The 18,909-nt window shown below is 36.3% G+C and overlaps 1 protein-coding gene across 5 annotated transcripts in view; it reads left to right on the top strand.

Annotated features, from left to right (window-relative positions):
- Positions 1–18,909, top strand: part of GKAP1 (G kinase anchoring protein 1) — a 77,659-nt gene that overhangs the window by 8,866 nt on the left and 49,884 nt on the right. For all 5 annotated transcript variants that reach the window (XM_036090581.2, XM_036090580.2, XM_036090584.2 and 2 more), the window contains 3 exons: positions 3,903–4,155; positions 6,092–6,235; positions 15,654–15,731. In XM_036090581.2, the coding sequence (XP_035946474.1) occupies positions 3,946–4,155; positions 6,092–6,235; positions 15,654–15,731 (432 nt within the window). In that variant the 5' untranslated portion in view covers positions 3,903–3,945. The remainder of the gene's footprint in view (positions 1–3,902; positions 4,156–6,091; positions 6,236–15,653; positions 15,732–18,909) is intronic.

Here is an 18,909-nt window from a genome sequence, read left to right as displayed (position 1 = left end):
ACAAGCTTCAGGTGTTTGACTCTCTTCAGTGGCTGACTGCTCGACCACTACCTCTCAGGGCCTAAACACTTTTTCCTCTCGTTTCATAGATTGAAGTTTTAACTTTGAGAAGGGCTAGATGTTGATTTAAGTCTCAAACCACTTTTGCAATGGAGTCAGACATGCTTAGCCAAATTTTTAAATAGCTTATGCCAGTTCTCCTGTGCCTCACAGGACCTCAAGACATACTTGAGTTAGTAATCATAGTAAGAACAGCAGCAGGCGTCTGTATTTGAGTGCTTCTGCTGTACTGGCAACTGTTCTAAGGACATCACATATATTATTTCATCTTTACAACAACCCAGTGAACTATGCACTCTTGTCCTTATTTCAAAGGTGAGGAAACAGAGATGAGGCGGATTGCTCAGGGGTTGTCAGCAAGCAGCGGGTTGACCAGGTTTGACTAGGCACTCTTGTTCCAGGTTGGCATGGCAGGCCAGTGCCTTTCTGCCATTTGATTTCTGCATTACAAACATAAAAGACCAGAGCATCTCGTTGCCCCCAAACTGGGAAGGGATCCTCAGCGTCTGTATAGAGCGGGGTGGAAAAAATATGTTACATTTTCTTTATATGATTAGGATAAATAAAACAAAATACAAAGTATTAGGAAAGATACTAAATGCTGAGTTTGTATAAAACTTCAAAATCTTTTCAGGGTTTCTCATGAGAAAATTGTGCTTGCTTCCATGAACATAAGTTTTTAAATAACAGGTTTGTCCATAAAATAAGAATATACAATTCCTGATCCAGACTTTTCGATGAGGCTTTCTTCAAATTGAGTTCCCATTGAAATTTTGTTTGAATGAAAATGGAAAAAAACCATTTTTAATAACTATTCAATAATTTATATCAGTTGAAATTATTTTTAAAGAATCTCAAAGCTTTTCTCATAGAAAATGTAGTAAAGAATTTCTTATTTTTTTGTAGTAAAGAATTTGTTGTGATAAAATGAAAGGAGTTCAGAGTCGATTGGACTTCCTAACTTCGAGTGTTTAAAATGACAGAGGTCTTACTTTCAGAAAGCATATGCATTGTTTGAGCTGTCACCTTGCAGCTGAACTTTATGCCGTTAAAAAGGCATAGCACTGGCAAGTGGGAGGAAGTATCTGCTCCCTGTGAATGGAGAGCTTCCAGGTCACATTACTTGGAAGCTTGCTCACTAGGAGACTTCGTGTGTTCCCACTCCGGACAGCAGCTGCCGCTCCCTTACTGCACGTGCTGCATTTGGGGTACCTAGAGCACCAACTCTCCCAGCAGTTCCCTGGGCCCGCCTCCCCTGATGGGCAGTAGTGCGTTCTACCCTGGCCTGATGAAGTAGATTTCCAGGGGCTTGCGTACTTCCCTCTCCACAGTTGACAGGTAGCCGCAGAACAGCATGTGCAGGCACCGCCCTTTGCGGAGCACCTGATGAGACTGCTTGCATCTGGTGGTGGCCTGCCCAGCATCTCTGAATTCTCCAGAGTTTTCTTAGGTGCCCTAAGGATTCAGGGAAACTGTATTTGAGGATACGTTGGTAAGGAAGCTCTGCCCTGTGCCACAGAAAGAAAATTTTCTATGAGCTTTGTGCAGATGTGTTGGACTTTTGTGAACATTTAACTCAAGCAGAACAGTCTAAATGTGACATTCACGGTTTTGCTATCAGTCCTAGAATGGAAAAGAAATTTATTTGTGTAAGTTATCAGTCATGATAAGGCTAGGTTATACTGTAACAACAACCTGAAAATCTCTGCAGCTTAAAGCAGCAAAGTTGCTTTCTTGCTCAAGCTACGTATCCATTACAGTTTAGTAAGAGACTTTATTCATTGTAGTTTCAGACCCATCAGACCTGACGGATGGAGACTCCATCTCAACATACGCTTCAATCACAGAAGCAGGAACCACGTTCTGGCTTTTAAAAGCTTTCTGAAGCTTATATTTCACTGGCCAAAATAACTCACATGGTCATGCCTCCGTTCAGTAGGAGAGTGGTGCATAATTCCCCTTCAGGGAGGGTCAATGAATATTTGTCAATGGCTAACCCATGCAGTTTATAGTCCCAACAGTTAAAATGAAATGTAATAATAGTTGTTGAACAACTGTGTAGGATCATTGTACCTAAAGTACTCAAAGCAACTAAAACTTAAAGGATTTTTAACATGGCATGTTGAAGTTGAAGTAGAATTAATGCTTTCCTTACTGTTTTTGAGTCTTGAACTTCTTTTTCATTTTGTAATGTCTTCTCCCTTGTAGTAACTTATAAAGCCTTAAGTCTCATGCTTGCAGCAAAGATTTAAGCCTAAAAATATGTCATAATTTAGCAGTATGATGTCATTTCTATATGTCATGGTATTTTATCTTGATTTGCATATTTTTGAGCATAGGAGCAATAGGTCTTAATGCAGTATTTATAATAAAATACTTTTATTTAATAACTACTAGGTGGTATCTTCAAATATCAGCTCTTACTTTGATTTTTCTTTATTTTTAACAGAAAATTCAAAGATTTCCAAATAATTTTCTGGATTTTTAGGTTAAAATGGAAGATTGCTTTTCATTTTTGTTCGCTCCTAAAAACATACAAACTGTAGTGTGTGGTTAGCTTTCAAAATGGACCTCAATGATTCTCACTTCTAGTATTTGTACTTTTGCATAGTCGCATATCACATTGATGGGGGGGGAATCTGTGTAAACGAGAGGATATTTTGGAAGTGACAGGAGCTAGTTCGGATACGGGTACTGTGGCTTGAGATAGATATGTTAAAACTATAAAGAAAAGCAAATGATTGACACAAAAATCAGGATAATAGTTATCTCTGGCCAGGGGGAGTTGGGATGCTGTTGAGGAGAGGCATGGGGGGGTTAAAATTCTCTTAATCTTAGTGCTGGTTACTTGGAGTGTTCATTTATTTACAAACATTTTTTATTCGGTTGTGTACTTGATACATTTCAAAATAAAAATGAACAAATTTCTGAGTTTCACAATCTGTTTCTTTTTGAATGGAAAGAGTACCAAGTCTTCTGGTAGTTACAGGGCTTCTTACTTTGAACTGGGAGAGCAAGGTTCAGCAAACCTGGGTTCAGGTCGTGACTGCCTGCAACTAACTTGCAGAATGACCTTAGGCAAGTCACTTACCCAGTCCAAGCGCCAGTTGCCTCCTCTGTAAAACTAAATGATTAATGAATTGCGTTAGATATTACTGTAGGACCTTTCATACCCTAAGTCTGAAAGTTCTCTCAGGGTACACTGAAACTAGTGAAGCAGAAGATAATGTGGAAGGTGATTTTGATAAGTTTCCTTTGGTTGAGGAAATTTAAGTTCTGTATTCTGCTGTCAGTTCTGTGACTTAGTAGCAGTCTCCAGAGTCAAACTTAAGGCGGTATTTTGTATATGATATGAGTGTTCTTCCTTTTCTACTCATTTTTTCCCCATCTTGAAAGTTGGAGACTAACATGGAGTTGGACTAAGGGTCTCTGTATGCAGTGAAAAATACTCCTACCGCTGCATATTGATTTAGGATGTTCTCTGTAAATATGTATGTATTACAGCAGTATATTTAAAAGAAGAAAATCATGAATTTTTGAAAACCATATATGGAAAAATGAATACATTTTATTGGTGGTAGTCTTGTAATAGTTGTCTGTGAAATCTCAATCTACTTTTTTCTATTTTATATTATACAATTTTATATTATTTACTCAAGTTAAAAAAGAATGTTATTGCCAGTAGGACTGTGGGTATGAATCCAAATATGACTAAATTCAATGTCAGGAGGAAGTGTGTGTGTGTGTGTGTGTGTGTGTGTGTGTGAAAGATTGTTCTAGAATCTGGAACAGATTTTACTGATTATGTTTACTCATCTGCCCCCTCTTCTTCCTCCCCACAGGAATTATTCTTGATAGAAGTATTTTAAAATAGAAATCTTTACAATGGCCTCAGCAGTACTTAGTTCTGTTCCCACTACTGCTTCTCGTTTTGCCCTATTGCAAGTAGATAGTGGCAGTGGATCTGATTCTGAGCCTGGAAAAGGCAAAGGTCGGAATACTGGAAAGTCTCAAGCAAGCAAATCAACTACGAATGAGAAAAAGAGAGAAAAAAGAAGAAAAAAGAAGGAACAGCAACAGAGTGAAGCAAACGAGGTAACAATTATAACTATTTGTGTCTGCTGTCCCACTATAAGTAGAAGTCCAAACCAAGGAGTGTGCAAGGGCCAGGCTCTCTGTGAGACTGTGTGGAACCCTTCCCAGCCTCTTCCTAGCTCCTCGTGGCGTCAGTCCTTGACATTCCTTGGCCCGTGGCTGTGTCACTTCAGTCTTTGCCTCTGCTGTTACTTGGCGTTCTTTGTGTATCTCTGTCTTCACCTCTTCTTACAGGGACAACAGTTGTATTGGATTAGGGCCCACTCTCATTTAGTGTAACTGTGTCACAAGGTATCTTGATTACATCTTTGAGATCTTATTTTCCAAATAAGGTCACATTCACAGACACCCGAGGGTTTCAGGCCTACGACATATCTTTTGGGGGATTACAGTTCAATCCATAATAACCTCTCACTCTTTTTCTCTCTTGTTTCAACTACTGCATCTCAGATAATGATGATGGTGATGATGATGATACTGTTGTTGGGAGTGGTTTGGCCAGTCCAGTTTTAGCTCATCATGTTACTTTGTGGTCTAGGTCCTGCATTTTTAAGGACTAGCAAAGTAGTTGCTAGAGTTGTTTAAGCTATTTTCTCTCACTTATATTTAAACTTTTAAATTTGTAAGCCATTAAACTTTAATCTTTGAATCCCATTATTTTGCTTTTTTAAAAAATTAAGTATAGTTAACAAACAACATCATATATATATATATATATCTTAAATTTATAATGTTAATTATAAGAAGGGCACTTTTTTTTTAAATTTTTTTACTGTTATGTTAATCCCCATACATTACATCATTAGTTTTAGATATAGTGTTCCATGATTCATTGTTTGTGCATAACACCCAGTGCTCCATGCAGAACGTGCCCTCCTCAATACCCATCACCAGGCTAACCCATCCTCCCACCCCCCTCCCCTCTAGAACCCTCAGTTTGTTTTTCAGAGTCCGTTGTCTCTCATGGTTCTTCTCCCCCTCCGATTTCCCCCCCTTCATTCTTCCCCTCCTGCTACATTCTTCTTCTTCTTTTTTTTTCTTTCTTAACATATATTGCATTATTTGTTTCAGAGGTACAGATCTGAGATTCAACAGTCTTGCACAATTCACAGCGCTTACCAGAACACATACCCTCCCCAGTGTCCATCACCCAGTCACCCCATCCCTCCCACCCCACCCCCCACTCCAGCAACCCTCAGTTTGTTTCCTGAGATTAAGAATTCCTCATATCAGTGAGGTCATATGATACATGTCTTTCTCTGTTTGACTTATTTCGCTCAGCATAATACCCTCCAGTTCCATCCACGTCGTTGCAAATGGCAAGATCTTATTCCTTTTGATGGCTGCATAATATTCCATTGTATATATATACCACATAGAAGGGCACTTTTTAAGTACTCTGCCTCTATAGACTCATTTATTCCTCACAACAACCCTGTAAAGGTTATTGGTAAGGTAAATTGTATTATTATCCCCATTAAAAATTTTTTTCTTTTATTTGAGGGTAATTGACACACAATACTATGTTAATTTTAGGTGTACAATATAGTGATTCAACAAGTTTATCCATTATGCTATGCTCACCGTACAATGTCATATTAGTTTCAGGTGTACAACATAGTCAGAAGCACACTTGTTATCCTATTTTCTACTCCTATAAACTTCATCACTTAAGTAATCGGAATCATTAAAAAGATGGTATAATAGATTACATTTCCATTTTCACTTTCTAAATTGTTAGAAACCCACCAACATTATCTAAATACTGAGGAAATTAATATTTTACAAAGATTAAGAAAAACACAGTGATTCTGAGAGTTAGCATAATGAATGGAATAGTATTTAGAAGTATAAAAATATTACTGATTTTTTAAAAAATCATTAGTATTCCAGGATTGGTAGACTGAATTTAATATGCTTTTTGTTTGTTTCATAGCTCAGGAATCTTGCTTTTAAGAAAATTCCCCAGAAATCCTCCCATGCCATTTGTAATGCTCAACATGAGCTTTCATTACCAAACCCAGTGCAGAAGGATTCACGAGAAGAAAATTGGCAAGAGTGGAGGCAAAGAGATGAGCAGGTACAGTTCAGTAAATCAAATTATTTTGCTTTGTATTTCAGTGAATTTATGCATTTTTAAAGTGGCAGTGCATCTGAGTCCATGACACCACTATTCTGAGGAGCATTTTGTATTGGATTAATTCACACATCTTTGTGCTTTTAATAAGAGGTTCTGTTTTTCATCCACTAGGAAAAGATTGATATACTTATTATTTTGTTAGTTTTGGCCATTCAAAGCAGTTATTTTGTGAGGTTTCAATTCATCTGCCTTTTTACAAATGAGGGAGAGATCAGGAAAATAGAATAACAGGATTAAATTATTTCAAGTAAAAAAATCAATATTTGTACGGTCCGAGGTCTCCTGTTAATACCACAGTTTTGCTTCAAAAAGAAAGACTTTGAAGGGAAAGGTTTCCTTTTCAACTTTTTTTTTAAAAGATTTTATTTATTTATTTGAGAGAGAGAGCATGAGCAGGGGAGAGGGGCAGAGGGAGAGGGAGAAGAAGACTCATTCCTGAGCAGGGAGCCCGATGCAGGGCTCGATCCCAGGACCTTGGAATCATGACCTGAGCCGAAGGTAGACACTTAAGCTAGTGAGCCACCCAGACACCCCTCCTTTTCAGCTTTGATGTAAAATAGTTTATGGCATTTGTTAGTTTCTTTAACCTATTTACATGATACCTTGTGCCTCTGTTAAATAAGTATCATTAATAATGAAATCAAATAGATAATTTTTAAGACCGATCAGTTTCTTTTGGTGTTTGTGCTGTTCAGGAAAATAACATACTAAGCCTGGAATGTACTCTAGGAGATGCTGTATGTATGGGAAATGAATAGTAATTTATTTGCTTACCTGTTAAACTGGCAGTTGATCTGTTGGGAAGAGGTATTGTTCTAGCAGGTGTTTGGCTTAGTAGAGTGCTATACCTATCATGCTTCGGTTACCAGTTTTGAAAGAATTAGAGTATACTAAACTGCACTCTTAACACATAAACTATATTAGTTATAACATTTTTGTTAGGATTTTGTAATGCCTTAGGCCCATCATCACAAGTGTCAATTATTACACGAGAGCTGTGCACAAATGCTGCTTAAAAGATATTTCCAGGCAGTGGTATACTGGATAAATCATCTCGTGTTAAACCCTCTAGTTTTTATTTGATTATTTCCTTTTTCCTTCTGCAGCGTTCACTATCACAGATTCTTCTGGTTTACAAGTATAAATGTAATGATCTACTTGTTTAGACAGTAATAGAATTGACCAGTGTCTTCACCAGAGAGAATTTCTCCCAGTGCCCAAAGGGTACTGGAAAATTAATAAAGGAAAACTACACAAATCTGCACCAAAATAAATTTCATGTAATGTGGGAACTTGAGCACAGATATTTGATTGCCCTTCTTACTGCCCCCACTGAATGCTGCCAAAATGACCAGGTAATTATGAAAGGAAATGGTTGACTTGGCCCTGACCCTGTACAAGAATGTTATCCCAGACTCAGGAACTTCGAAGAACTTCTGCTGGATATACTATTGATGGGTCACTCAGAAAACCTGGTACCGTATTTGGAATTCTCACTTGCAGAAAAATAATCAAGGTCATGGGAAATAGAGTAGATCCTCGGATAATTACATTGATAAGTGAAAAATAGATAAGGGCAGGCCTTGGAACAGATGGACAGTAAACCATTTGGAATCTATTTTACTGTATGGTATAACAGATTTTAAAAGTAGGAACCAGGCAGTGACTAAACTAGGCAGAAAGCACATAATATGGTGGGTGTTCTCCCTGACACAGTAAAGGAACAACATGATGAGAAATTCCAGTATTGAGGGAGATGAGACAAAAAGATGGCTATAGAAAGCTTTTCTGTTATGTGGCTACTTTTTTCAAACACGAAAGAGAAATTTTGCTAAGACAAACTTCTCTACTCCTAAATCACCAAGGTAATAATGTAAGTTTACATCAGCTAAGCCTCAGCATAAAATCTGAGAGCTGGTGTTACAGAGCAACTAGGTGGACAGTAAAGAAGCATCCAGTCCATCTCTGTGTGAGCAAACACTGGATCTTAGTTGATCTCATGTCAACTGAAGCAGTTTGTGCACCACGAAAGGAAAAGAACATTGTACTTAGTGTCCAAAGTGAAAGCATACTTTTAAAAGATTTATTACAGGAAACAGAAGTTGATTGTAGACATCACCTGTTCTTTTGCCTTAATGAAAACCCAGGGGCTAGAACATTGTGTAAAAGTCAAGGAGATTAATAATGTTATATAATAAGGTGAGGTGGTAGACTGAGATGAAAAAGTGGCCAAGAGAAATTGAAAGGGAGGGAAATAGGTGAAATAAAAAAATTGGGGAAATAAAATAGCAGAATTAAAAATTTCATTAGGCTAAAGAATAGACTATACACTGAAGAAAATTGAGTCAGTTGTATGAAGGAAAATTTGAGATATATTTGGCCAATAAAATCAACATGATATAGATTGGAACACAGAACTGAAATCCAACAGAGGCATAATTAGTGTCCCTACAGCAAGCAGAATTGAGGCAGTCATTAAAGATAATATTGATAGAAATTTTCCTAAGCTAAGTAAAGTACTCAAATCTGAACTTGAAAGAACTTAAGCCTTTTTTAAAGACTTTTTTGGGAAAACTTGCAAAAAGTTTTTAATTTTAAGAATGAGAGACAAGGAAATACTACTGTACACACACACACACACACACGGGAAGACAGGCTACTTTAAATGCCAGAATTGAAATGCTAAGACCAAGAGTTCCATATCTAGCCAAGGTGTCATTTTTGTGAAGGCTAAAGAAACACATTTCCAGACATGCAAGGGCTAAGGAGGCATACCGCCATTATCCTTTCTGCAAACTTTTCTGAGATATGCTCCTGCCAATTAAAAGGCAAATCTAAATAAAGAGCACAACAATTGGAAAGCACCAGTGGCAAGCATTGAAGCTAGTTCAGTGCAGAATTAACTCTAAACAGTGATTGTAAATGCTTATTAAAGAGAAACTGACTCACATGAAGAATTTGTCTAAAGTGAAATTCCTGTTTTTGAATACAAAAATTAGGAAGGAAATAGGTCGGTTCATATTGATAACAAGATATATAGTTCCAAGTGTGATTTTTTTTTTTAATTTAAAGAGAACAATTTATACATAAGACTTTTCATTCTATGAATTTTAAATCAGTTGAAGAAAAAAAATTAAACCTGGTCCATATAAGCAAAAGTTACAAAGTCAAGGAAGATGCAAGGAAGCCTTTGAAATAAGGTAAAAAAAAAGAAAAATAGACATTTCACTTAATAAATAAATAGAAATAGTTGAATTTACTCATTAAAGGACCCAATAGGGACAAACCCACTGGACCACATTTTGATCTTAATTCTTATCTTTTCCTTAACATTAAAAACTGTGACACATTGACCCTGAAAGGATAGGTTCAGGCTACTCAAGATACTGTGTGTTTTGCTGAGGTATGCTATGAAAGCTGCTAGAAATTGTATAGATAATCTTTAATGCACTATTAGTGTTTTAAGAAATGTTTGTATCTCATTTTCCATTTCATAGACTTGTATCTGTCCCAACATACTTCAGAGTGGAAAGATAGTCTTATATTTCCTATTTCTTTGCAGAGTTGTATGCATCAAAAGGAGGTATTTCCTTCTCACTTGAAATGGGTGAATTTTATGTGATATATGAAATATGTGAATTATATCTCAGTAAAGCTGTTTTTAAAAAGGATGAATAGGCCATGGCTTTGATTTAATCATATTTATAATTTTTACTACTTTTAATACTGAATTAAGATCAAGAGACATACTGTTCACCAATATCTGTTGCTTGGGAATAAACCTCTGTGTAGATGTTGTTCTCCTTTATTCATGATACATTGATGTTGCTGATTCCAGTGTACCTTTCTGTAAGTCTGTATGATGGCTCAAAAATAATTAACTGAATAGAAAAATTTCTTCTCATGGATTTTTAGTGATAAACTGATAAAATTTTATTGTGTATTTCTTCCTCTTACTGATTCAAACTCCACACATCACTGGTTTTGCCCAGCTCTGAAGTGAAATATTGGCTAGCATGTGCGCAGTGGTAATTGTTCCTTTACATTGAATCCTCCAGTGCATCTGATAAACGTGTTTTGCCAATATCTTGTTCTGTTCTTGTTTGTTTGTGATTGTGATATTTGTATTTAACCTCATGGCTGGTATAATAAGTCCCTTGGCAATTGTTTGACTTGTGCCTGTTTCCCTATAAGGAGTGCAAATTCATAAGTCCTCTGTATTTTTTGGCTCTTTCTTTAGCAACAAAATTCATCACTTTTGTTCTGGAAAAAGCATTATGTGGTGCTTGTTCTGGAAAGACTCATACAAGTCATTGTGCTTTGAAAGTGAAACAAAAACTATGGTGTCTTCAGGCCATTGGTCTGACCATGTTTCATAGCAGGCAGCTAGGAACAAATAGATTGACTCAATAAATCAAAATTTCAAATGCTCACTATCTTAATTTTCTACTTATAATTTTCCTTTTCAGCTGCTTATGTGATATCATACTTATCCTGACACATACAGATTTATGTTCTATAGTCACTGTATTAGAGTTCTGTTCATTTAAAAATTCATGCTGTTTTTATAAGTAGTAGTATTTACAGTTCTGTTTTCATTCCTACTTTTAATCCTTCAGTAAATCATTGAACCATTTTTGTTACTTGGGCGACATAATAAAGCATACAACAAAAATGCAGATTTAAAAAATGTAAACAGCACTCAGAGGACGTGAAGATACATTAACTGAAATAAGCTGAATGTGATAATTAGTGTGTATACATAGATCCAATTTTTGTAGAACATTGACAGCCTTTAAAATTGTAAATTTTAATGTTCAATAAGACTATTAGAAGATTTTTGGAAAAATAATTCTGCTTTCCAGATTAATGAAAGATAAGTGGTCCACACTCTGACGTTCATGGAGTTAGAGGACCACAGGGCACTCCTGCAGTTGTGGCTAAAGAAACAGTTGGCTGCAAGCGTTAGATGTCTTGAGAATGATGTTCTCTGTTGTGTTACAAAATCCTGTTCCCATGATGCCTGTGGGAAATGAGGAGTAACTCTTCATTTGGAATTTGTTTTGCTTGGATGTAAAATGGATAAAATTGTTATGGTACTTAGACTTAAAATTAATTTTTTAAGGTCTAGTTCCAAAAGATTTGCTGGCCTTCCTGTTTTTCATTGGTTCTTCATATTCTTTAACTGATCATAAGCCCTTGAGCTATAGGTTTGTTTAGGAAAAAAAAAATGTTTTACTACTAGATGGGGAGTAGTAGGCAATGAAGGAAGGAAGGGGATCTGAAGTACTCCATCTTGGGCACATGTAAGTATCCTCTTCAGTCCTGTAGGCATTGTAGTGCTTACTGTTTCCTCTTTGTCTTCCTTTTCTCCTCCTCCCATAAATGATGAAGAATTCTCAATTTGCAGACTTAATAGAAGATACTTTTTTAAAAATCATGGTGGTTTTTGCATTTTCTTGCCTGGTACCTGTCTTTTAGGCTCAGACTACCCCCCAGTTCTGCCTGTACATGTACTGATGAATTAGGTTGACAACTATACTTACAGTAGTCTTATGATTAATTAATGCTGTAAGATATGTTTAGAGAATTTAGAATCATATTTTTTTTCTCTTCTTGTTTTAGTCTTGTGCTACCATTCTCCCTGTTATTTAGGATCAAAAATCTTATCTTTGATTCATTCTTCTTTCATATTTCATATTCAGTCAGTGTTCCAAAACTTGGTCATTCTTTTCCAAGATAGAGCCTTCTTTATTTTCTGCACTTTTATGTTCTGGTTCAGGTTTCTATATGCTGAGATTACAGATGTTTAGCCAAACACGTTGATTCTAAGCCTTCATTTTTCTGATGTTCCAGTTTATTTCTTTAAAATTACCTTCATCAGCAATTCTCTTTCATCTGTCCTGAGTCCCTAATTTTTAGGGAGTGCCGGGAATCTAATCCTTCCCTACCTAAGCAACCTCATTTTCCACTATTCTCCAACGTAGAGGAGGGGGAATTCCTATTTACTGTGTGTGAGTCTTGTGCCAGGTAGGCACTGGGTTAGGCACTTTACAAGTATTAGTAGCTTTAAATCTTTAAAACTACCCTGTAAGTTGGTATTTCTATTTCCTTTTTATATATGAAGAAACTCAAATTTATAGAAGTCATGTAATTTGCCCAAGGTCAGTTAGCATACATGGAATCGGAATTTAAATTATCCACCAATGTGATCTCCCAAAGCCTGGGTTTTGTCTACATCTCACTTGTATTGAATTCACATATCAAGTATCCCCTTTCTTTGATGTATCCCATAATACACCTATTTTTAATATCATATCTTTGTTCACTTGGCTCTTTCCTCCTGAAATTTTTCTGTTCCTTTTTCTATCTCTCCAAATTATATCTACCATTTAAAGACAAACTTAAATTAATGTCTTTTCTGTATGTTTCTCTGAATTTTATTTGTTACGTATGTTTTTTTCCTCCATTTTTGTAGCACTTTCAATGTCTTATTCTATTTCCTGTACTTCGTATGTGTTAGTGTTCTGTCCCCAACTGGAGTAGAAATTCTTTGAGGGCAAAAGCCAAATATATGCTGCTGCTTTAAAGCCCTACAGGCAAAGCACATAGAAGGTTGTCTGTTATCTTATTGGCTGATTGATCATATGGACATTTTGGGAAAATTTGTTCTAAGTTTTAAAGATTTAAATTGAAACTTAAATCATTTTTGCCTACTTGTATTTCCTTGTATACTAGTTTGTGTTAAAAATTAAAAGCTCTGAGCTGCTGCATTTAGAATCAAATGCTAAGGAGGAAAAACCCGTATTTTTCCACTTTAAAGTTCCATTTCATTCAGTTTTTATCATGCTAGTAGAATCAGCTACTTTAATATTTAAGTTCTTGAGTTAGTAAGAAAAAGAATAATTATATCTTCCAAGACTCCCAATTCTCTAACCTGTTCTTCTCCTAACTTATTTTTGGAATATTGGTCAGAATATATAACATATTGGAAATAATATTAAATGCCCTTTTTATAAATATAAAATGTCATTAATATGGATTAAAAATTTAGTGGTAAATTGAACCAGCTTTGATCAGAATAAGCTTAAGTACTTTTGTTACTTTTTCTGTGTTGGGATGACTTCTTGACTTTACTTATAAATAAATATTTAATACTCAGTTTGCTTTGAGTTTAGGTGGAGAAATTAAATGTAAACTTTATTTTTTTTAAGATTTATTTATTTATTTATTTTAGAGAGAGAGTGTGTGCAGGGGTGGGGGAAGGAGCAGAGGGAGCGGGAGAGAGAGTCCCAAGCAGACTCTGCACTGAATGTGGAGTCTGATGCGGGACCCAATGCCATGACCCTGAGATCACAGCCTGAGCCGACACCAAGAGTCTGACGCTCAACTGACTGCACCACCCAGGCGCCTGATGTAAACTTTTTGTGTAATTGTTTTTGAATATCCCTTTGTATTATAAATATTTGAAAGGTTCTTACTTTTTCCTGATTATTACTAATTTGGATTAATTCTTCAGTTTGTTTTAGTTTTTTAGAAATATGTAGAATTTACTCTGGGTTTAACCGTATTTTCTAGTGTATATACCTTTACTTACCATTTTAATTCTAATTGCGTTTTTCTCTGAGTTAGATTAATTTTTTTTCTGTGATAAACCTAATCTTTTCCCCCTTCTTTTTATTGTCTTAGTGTAGGTTTAGATGAGGTGCTTTCAAAGGGATAACTTGGTTAGGAATAAAAGCTTTAGTTCATGGTGTCCGGTGTTAACATTTTTCTAATTTTTAAGTTATCCCTTGGAAATCAGTCCTTTTTGGAGTCAGTTTCTGTTTTAATTTAGATGTTTTGTCATTAAGCAATAGAAATAATTCTAATTACCATTGGCAAAAGTCATTTGTTGAAAGGATTCACAGATTTGAATTAAGAATTAAACAAGTGTGCCTTGGGGGAGATGGAAACTAAGAATTCTGGAGTGCTTAGAGGCGTGAATCGGTATAACTGGTATGCTCACTTACAGAGGCTTTTGCGTCAGATGATCAAACCCCACTTGATTTGTGTTGGTTCTCAAAGTTTAATTCCTAGGACATCAGAAAAGAGTTCAATCCCTTGCCACCACCCTGACGTTGATGATGGTAGCTTGGATGTTTGTGTGGGTTTGGGGATGGGTGGTATACAGGGTTATGTGATTGACTGTCCTACTAGAATCACAGGACATTGGGGTGAAGTATAGCTATTCACAGGAATAAAGGAAGGGATTCTGGACAAACACTGGAGATGTCCACTAAATTTGTGCCTTTATTATCTAGTCCACATAAGTTGACACATCCATGTACACAAATCCAGGAAGTTTACTCCTGTCATGTTGCAGTTCTCCTGTATTCAGCTGCAGACATAACCTTATCTCCAGGGGTGGAAACCAAAGTCTCATTCACCTACCATAGCAATTCTGTCTGCCAAATTTGGAGAGTAATTTGATTAGAGGGTAGTAGGAGCTAGATTGTAAGTAAGAAGAAGTTAAGATGATATTGAGTGGTAGGAAAGAGGAACCAAAAGATATAGATCACAAATTAAAGAATTATTTTTTTTATAGTATTAGATGACCTTAAAGGTAAGACAACCAAATAAAAGGATGGAGGTAAAAAGGTGCACTATAAATAATTATTCTGAACATCAGAGATATACCAGAACATTTGGTCACCTTATTTAACGTTTCTGTACCTGTGGATTACTTTATATTAAGGGAATGGTATGTTTTATAATGTTTATTGAGTTATTTTTCAGTATTACATTTTTGAGTAGTAATCACTATTACAATTTTCTGTGTCTTAAACTGGATACCGTCATTGACCTCTAATACAGTGTCAATTTCTTTGTAAAATTTTTTTTACTAAAAAAAAATTATGTGACATATAATATATAATTGACAGTGAATAGGGAAATAGAAACCTCAAAATTGGGAGTTTGCTTTGGTATCTTCTGTAAAATACAGGGTTCTCTACTTTGGCATGGATAGATATATTTGGAGAACCCAAATTGTTTTTTATTTTTTATTTATTTTTTTTAAATTTTTTTTTAAAGATTTTATTTATTTATTTGAGAGAGAGAGAATGAAAGACAGAGAGCATGAGAGGGAGGAGAGTCAGAGGGAGAAGCAGACTCCCCGCTGAGCAGGGAGCCCGATGCGGGACTCGATCCCGGGACTCCAGGATCATGACCTGAGCCGAAGGCAGTCGCTTAACCAACTGAGCCACCCAGGCGCCCCCCAGATTGTTTTTTAATGTATTTGTTTTCCTTTCCTGTATATATTGTCATGGTTATTTAGTTAGTGTGGCATAATTGTGAAACTTTCTTTTTGTTTTAGCTGACATCTGAAATGTTTGAAGCAGATCTTGAGAAGGCATTGTTGCTAAGTAAATTAGAATATGAAGAACACAAAAAGGTATTTACACATTTATTGATTTAGATATTTTAGAAGTTTAAGTGGTCAGAGGTTAGGACCAACCTTCCTAAAGTTTGTATAAAAGTTCTCCATTAAAACTTGTCCTAAAAATTCACCATTGTAACAAAATATTATTATGAGGTTTTTTTTTTAAAAGATTTTATTTATTTATTTGACAGAGACAGTGAGAGAGGAAACACAAGCAGGGGGAGTGGGGAGGGAGAAGCAGGCTTCCCGGAGAGCAGGGAGCCCGATGCGGGGCTCGATCCCAGGACCCTGGGATCATGACCTGAGCTGAAGGCAGACGCTTAACGACTGAGCCACCCAGGTGCCCCTATTATGAGGTTTTTTTAAAAATAATTTTTTAGATGAACCATGAGAGACGATGGACTCTGAAAAACATTCTAGAGGGGAGGGGGGTGGGAGGATGGGTTAGCCTGGTGATGGGTATTAAAGAGGGCACATTCTGCATGGAGCACTGGGTGTTATGCACAAACAATGAATCATGGAACACTACGTCAAAAACTAATGATGTATGGTGATTAACATAACAATAAAAAATTTAAAAAATAATTTTTAAAAAGATTTATTTATTTATTTGAGAAAGAGCAGGGGTGGGGAGGAGGAGCAGAGGGAGAGAGTCCCAAGCAAACTCTGTGCTGAGCACAGAGCCCAACGTGGGGCTCGATCCCATGACCCCAAGACCATGACCCGTGCGGAAACCAAGAGTTGGATGCTCAACTGACTGTGCCACCCAGGTTAAAAAGTTTTTATAATAAGATTACTCACTAGGTTTTGAGAGGCAACAGACTGAACTTTGGTGATTTGGAATGTTTCCTTAAGAAATTAGTCTACCCAAGACGAAGGGAAGAGAGGAAATGAAATTAATAGCAGATGATTTATTTTAACTCATTTTGTTTTATTTTTTTAAAATTTTATTTACTTATTTGAGAGAGAGAGAGAATGAGAGAGAGCATGAGAGAGGGGAGGGTCAGAGGGAGAAGCAGACTCCCCGCCGAGCAGGGAGCCCGATGTGGGACTCGATCCCTGGACTCCAGGATCATGACCTGAGCCGAAGGCAGTCACTTAGCCAATTGAGCCACCCAGGTGCCCTATTTTAACTTATTTTAAATAAACACAGGAAATAAGTAGATTTAAAAATTTAAGTAAGTATGAGTACAGGGACTCTCTGCTGGAGATATATAACAATTAACTAAATGTGAGGCAATTTCTGATGTTTTGGCCTTGTGAACTCTGAATTTTATCTAAACTGTGATATTGGCTTGCTGAAGTGCATTGTACAGCTTGAAACTATAGGAACACTTAAGTAAAAGGTAGTGTTGGCTTCTAGTTTCTATATTTAAATTGAGCATTTATTATTTTTATAGGATTTGATATTTTAGTCCTTTACATGCATTGGAAATTTTTTTGGTCTGTAAAATGTATTCAGCTTGTGATTGTATTTGATCATAAATGACCCTGGTCATGCTTAAGGGCCTTTAGACTGTCATTGTACACTAGCTCCTTCACTTAAGATGAAGGGAAGAGAGGAATTAAAATCTAGAGCAGATGATTTTGCTTTTTACTTGTAGTTCAAGGGAAAAGGAAGAAAGACTTCATACATTATATGTGTTAGTTTCATTTTCCATGTCCCTATTCTGATTATCCTGAATAATCAAGAATAACTACGATCCTTATTGTTAGTTGCCCATTTAAACACAAAGCTGGCAATTAGAAAAATGAACACAGCTAGCTTTCCTATTATTTAATTATTTAAATAGACTTTCAAGTTACACTGGAAAAGTATAAAAAAAAATCTCTTGACTTGCTTACTTCAGAGATAAAATTTATCAAATAGAATACTATCATATAATAATGATTTATTGTTGTGAGATATATGTCTAGATTCTAAAGCTAAAAGAACTAGCTATATATTTAGAGGAGGAGTAGAGTAGATAGTGCTGATAAAATACCATGCTCCCAGCCAGTTTTCTTGGCATGGCCATAGGCCTGCTACCCAAAAGCATTGGTTCTATCAGACAATAAAGACTTTCAGAGAAGGGAGGAACTCCTGTTTTATGCGATGGTTAGTTTGATGTGATTGCATTAATGTAGTCATTGAGTTTTAAGTCAATATTCTAATAAAATAACTATAATTATTTTAGTGTAAGAGTTCTTTTAGGAACTAAAGTTTAGGATGGCATTTTTTTTCTTTTTTTTTTAAGATTTATTTATTTTAGAGAGAGAGTGTGCATGGAGGGGAGGGGCAGAGGGAAAGAATCTCAGGCACACTCCCCACTGAGTGTACAGCCCAATGTGGGGCTCGATCTCACAACCCTGAAATTATGACCTGAGTCAAAATCAAGAGTTGGATGCTTAACTGACTGAGCCACCCAGGCACCCCTGGGGTGGCATTTTCTATTCTGTTCTATTACTCATTTGCCACATCTTTTTTTGAATAGCCAAAATGTGCAAGGCGCATAATAGAAAGATAAAGATATGGTCCCAGTCCTTGAGTGTAGCGGAGGGAGACATACATATAATTACTATGTATAGCATTGAGAGATGAATGTTCTCAGTGCAGTGGGAATTCAGAAATATGGAAGAATTTTTTTGCCTTTGATGGGGATGGGTTTTAGAAAAGGATTCTTAAAGAGGAGTCTTACTAGGTGTATTAAAAGGTCACAGTCTAGGCCAGAGAAAGTAGGCATTGTCAGGGAAGGAGTGGCAAATGTACAGGATATGTGCATGTGAAAGGGTATAGTGTCTTTGATTTGGAGTTGCTAGAGATACTTTCTGAAGGATAGGATATAAAGAATCTCATGCCCCAGGCTAAGGAGATTGGGCTTTATAAATCTGTTGGCAGAGAACTATTGAATATTTTTAACTTTTAGATTGATTTCAGGTTTTCATTTTAGAAACTCATGCTATAGCCATGTAGAAGATGGATTGAGGGGCTAAAATTAGAGGGTGTTGCAGTGTCCAGCCAAAGAAGATAAGGAAATGACAGAAGGTCTGAAGAGAAGAGAACAGATATAAGGAGATAAACTCAACAAGACCTTGTGACTAATTTGTATATAAAGTCTACAGGAAGAGCAGACAGAGGTGATGCAGGTTTCTAGTCTACACAGTTGTGTGGGTGATGGTGGCATTAAACAAGGTCCTCACTGGAGGATCC

The sequence above is a fragment of the Halichoerus grypus genome, chromosome 14, assembly GCF_964656455.1.
Source record: "Halichoerus grypus chromosome 14, mHalGry1.hap1.1, whole genome shotgun sequence".
NCBI classification, from domain to species: Eukaryota; Metazoa; Chordata; class Mammalia; order Carnivora; family Phocidae; genus Halichoerus; species Halichoerus grypus.
This window is presented reverse-complemented; position numbering and strand designations above follow the sequence as displayed.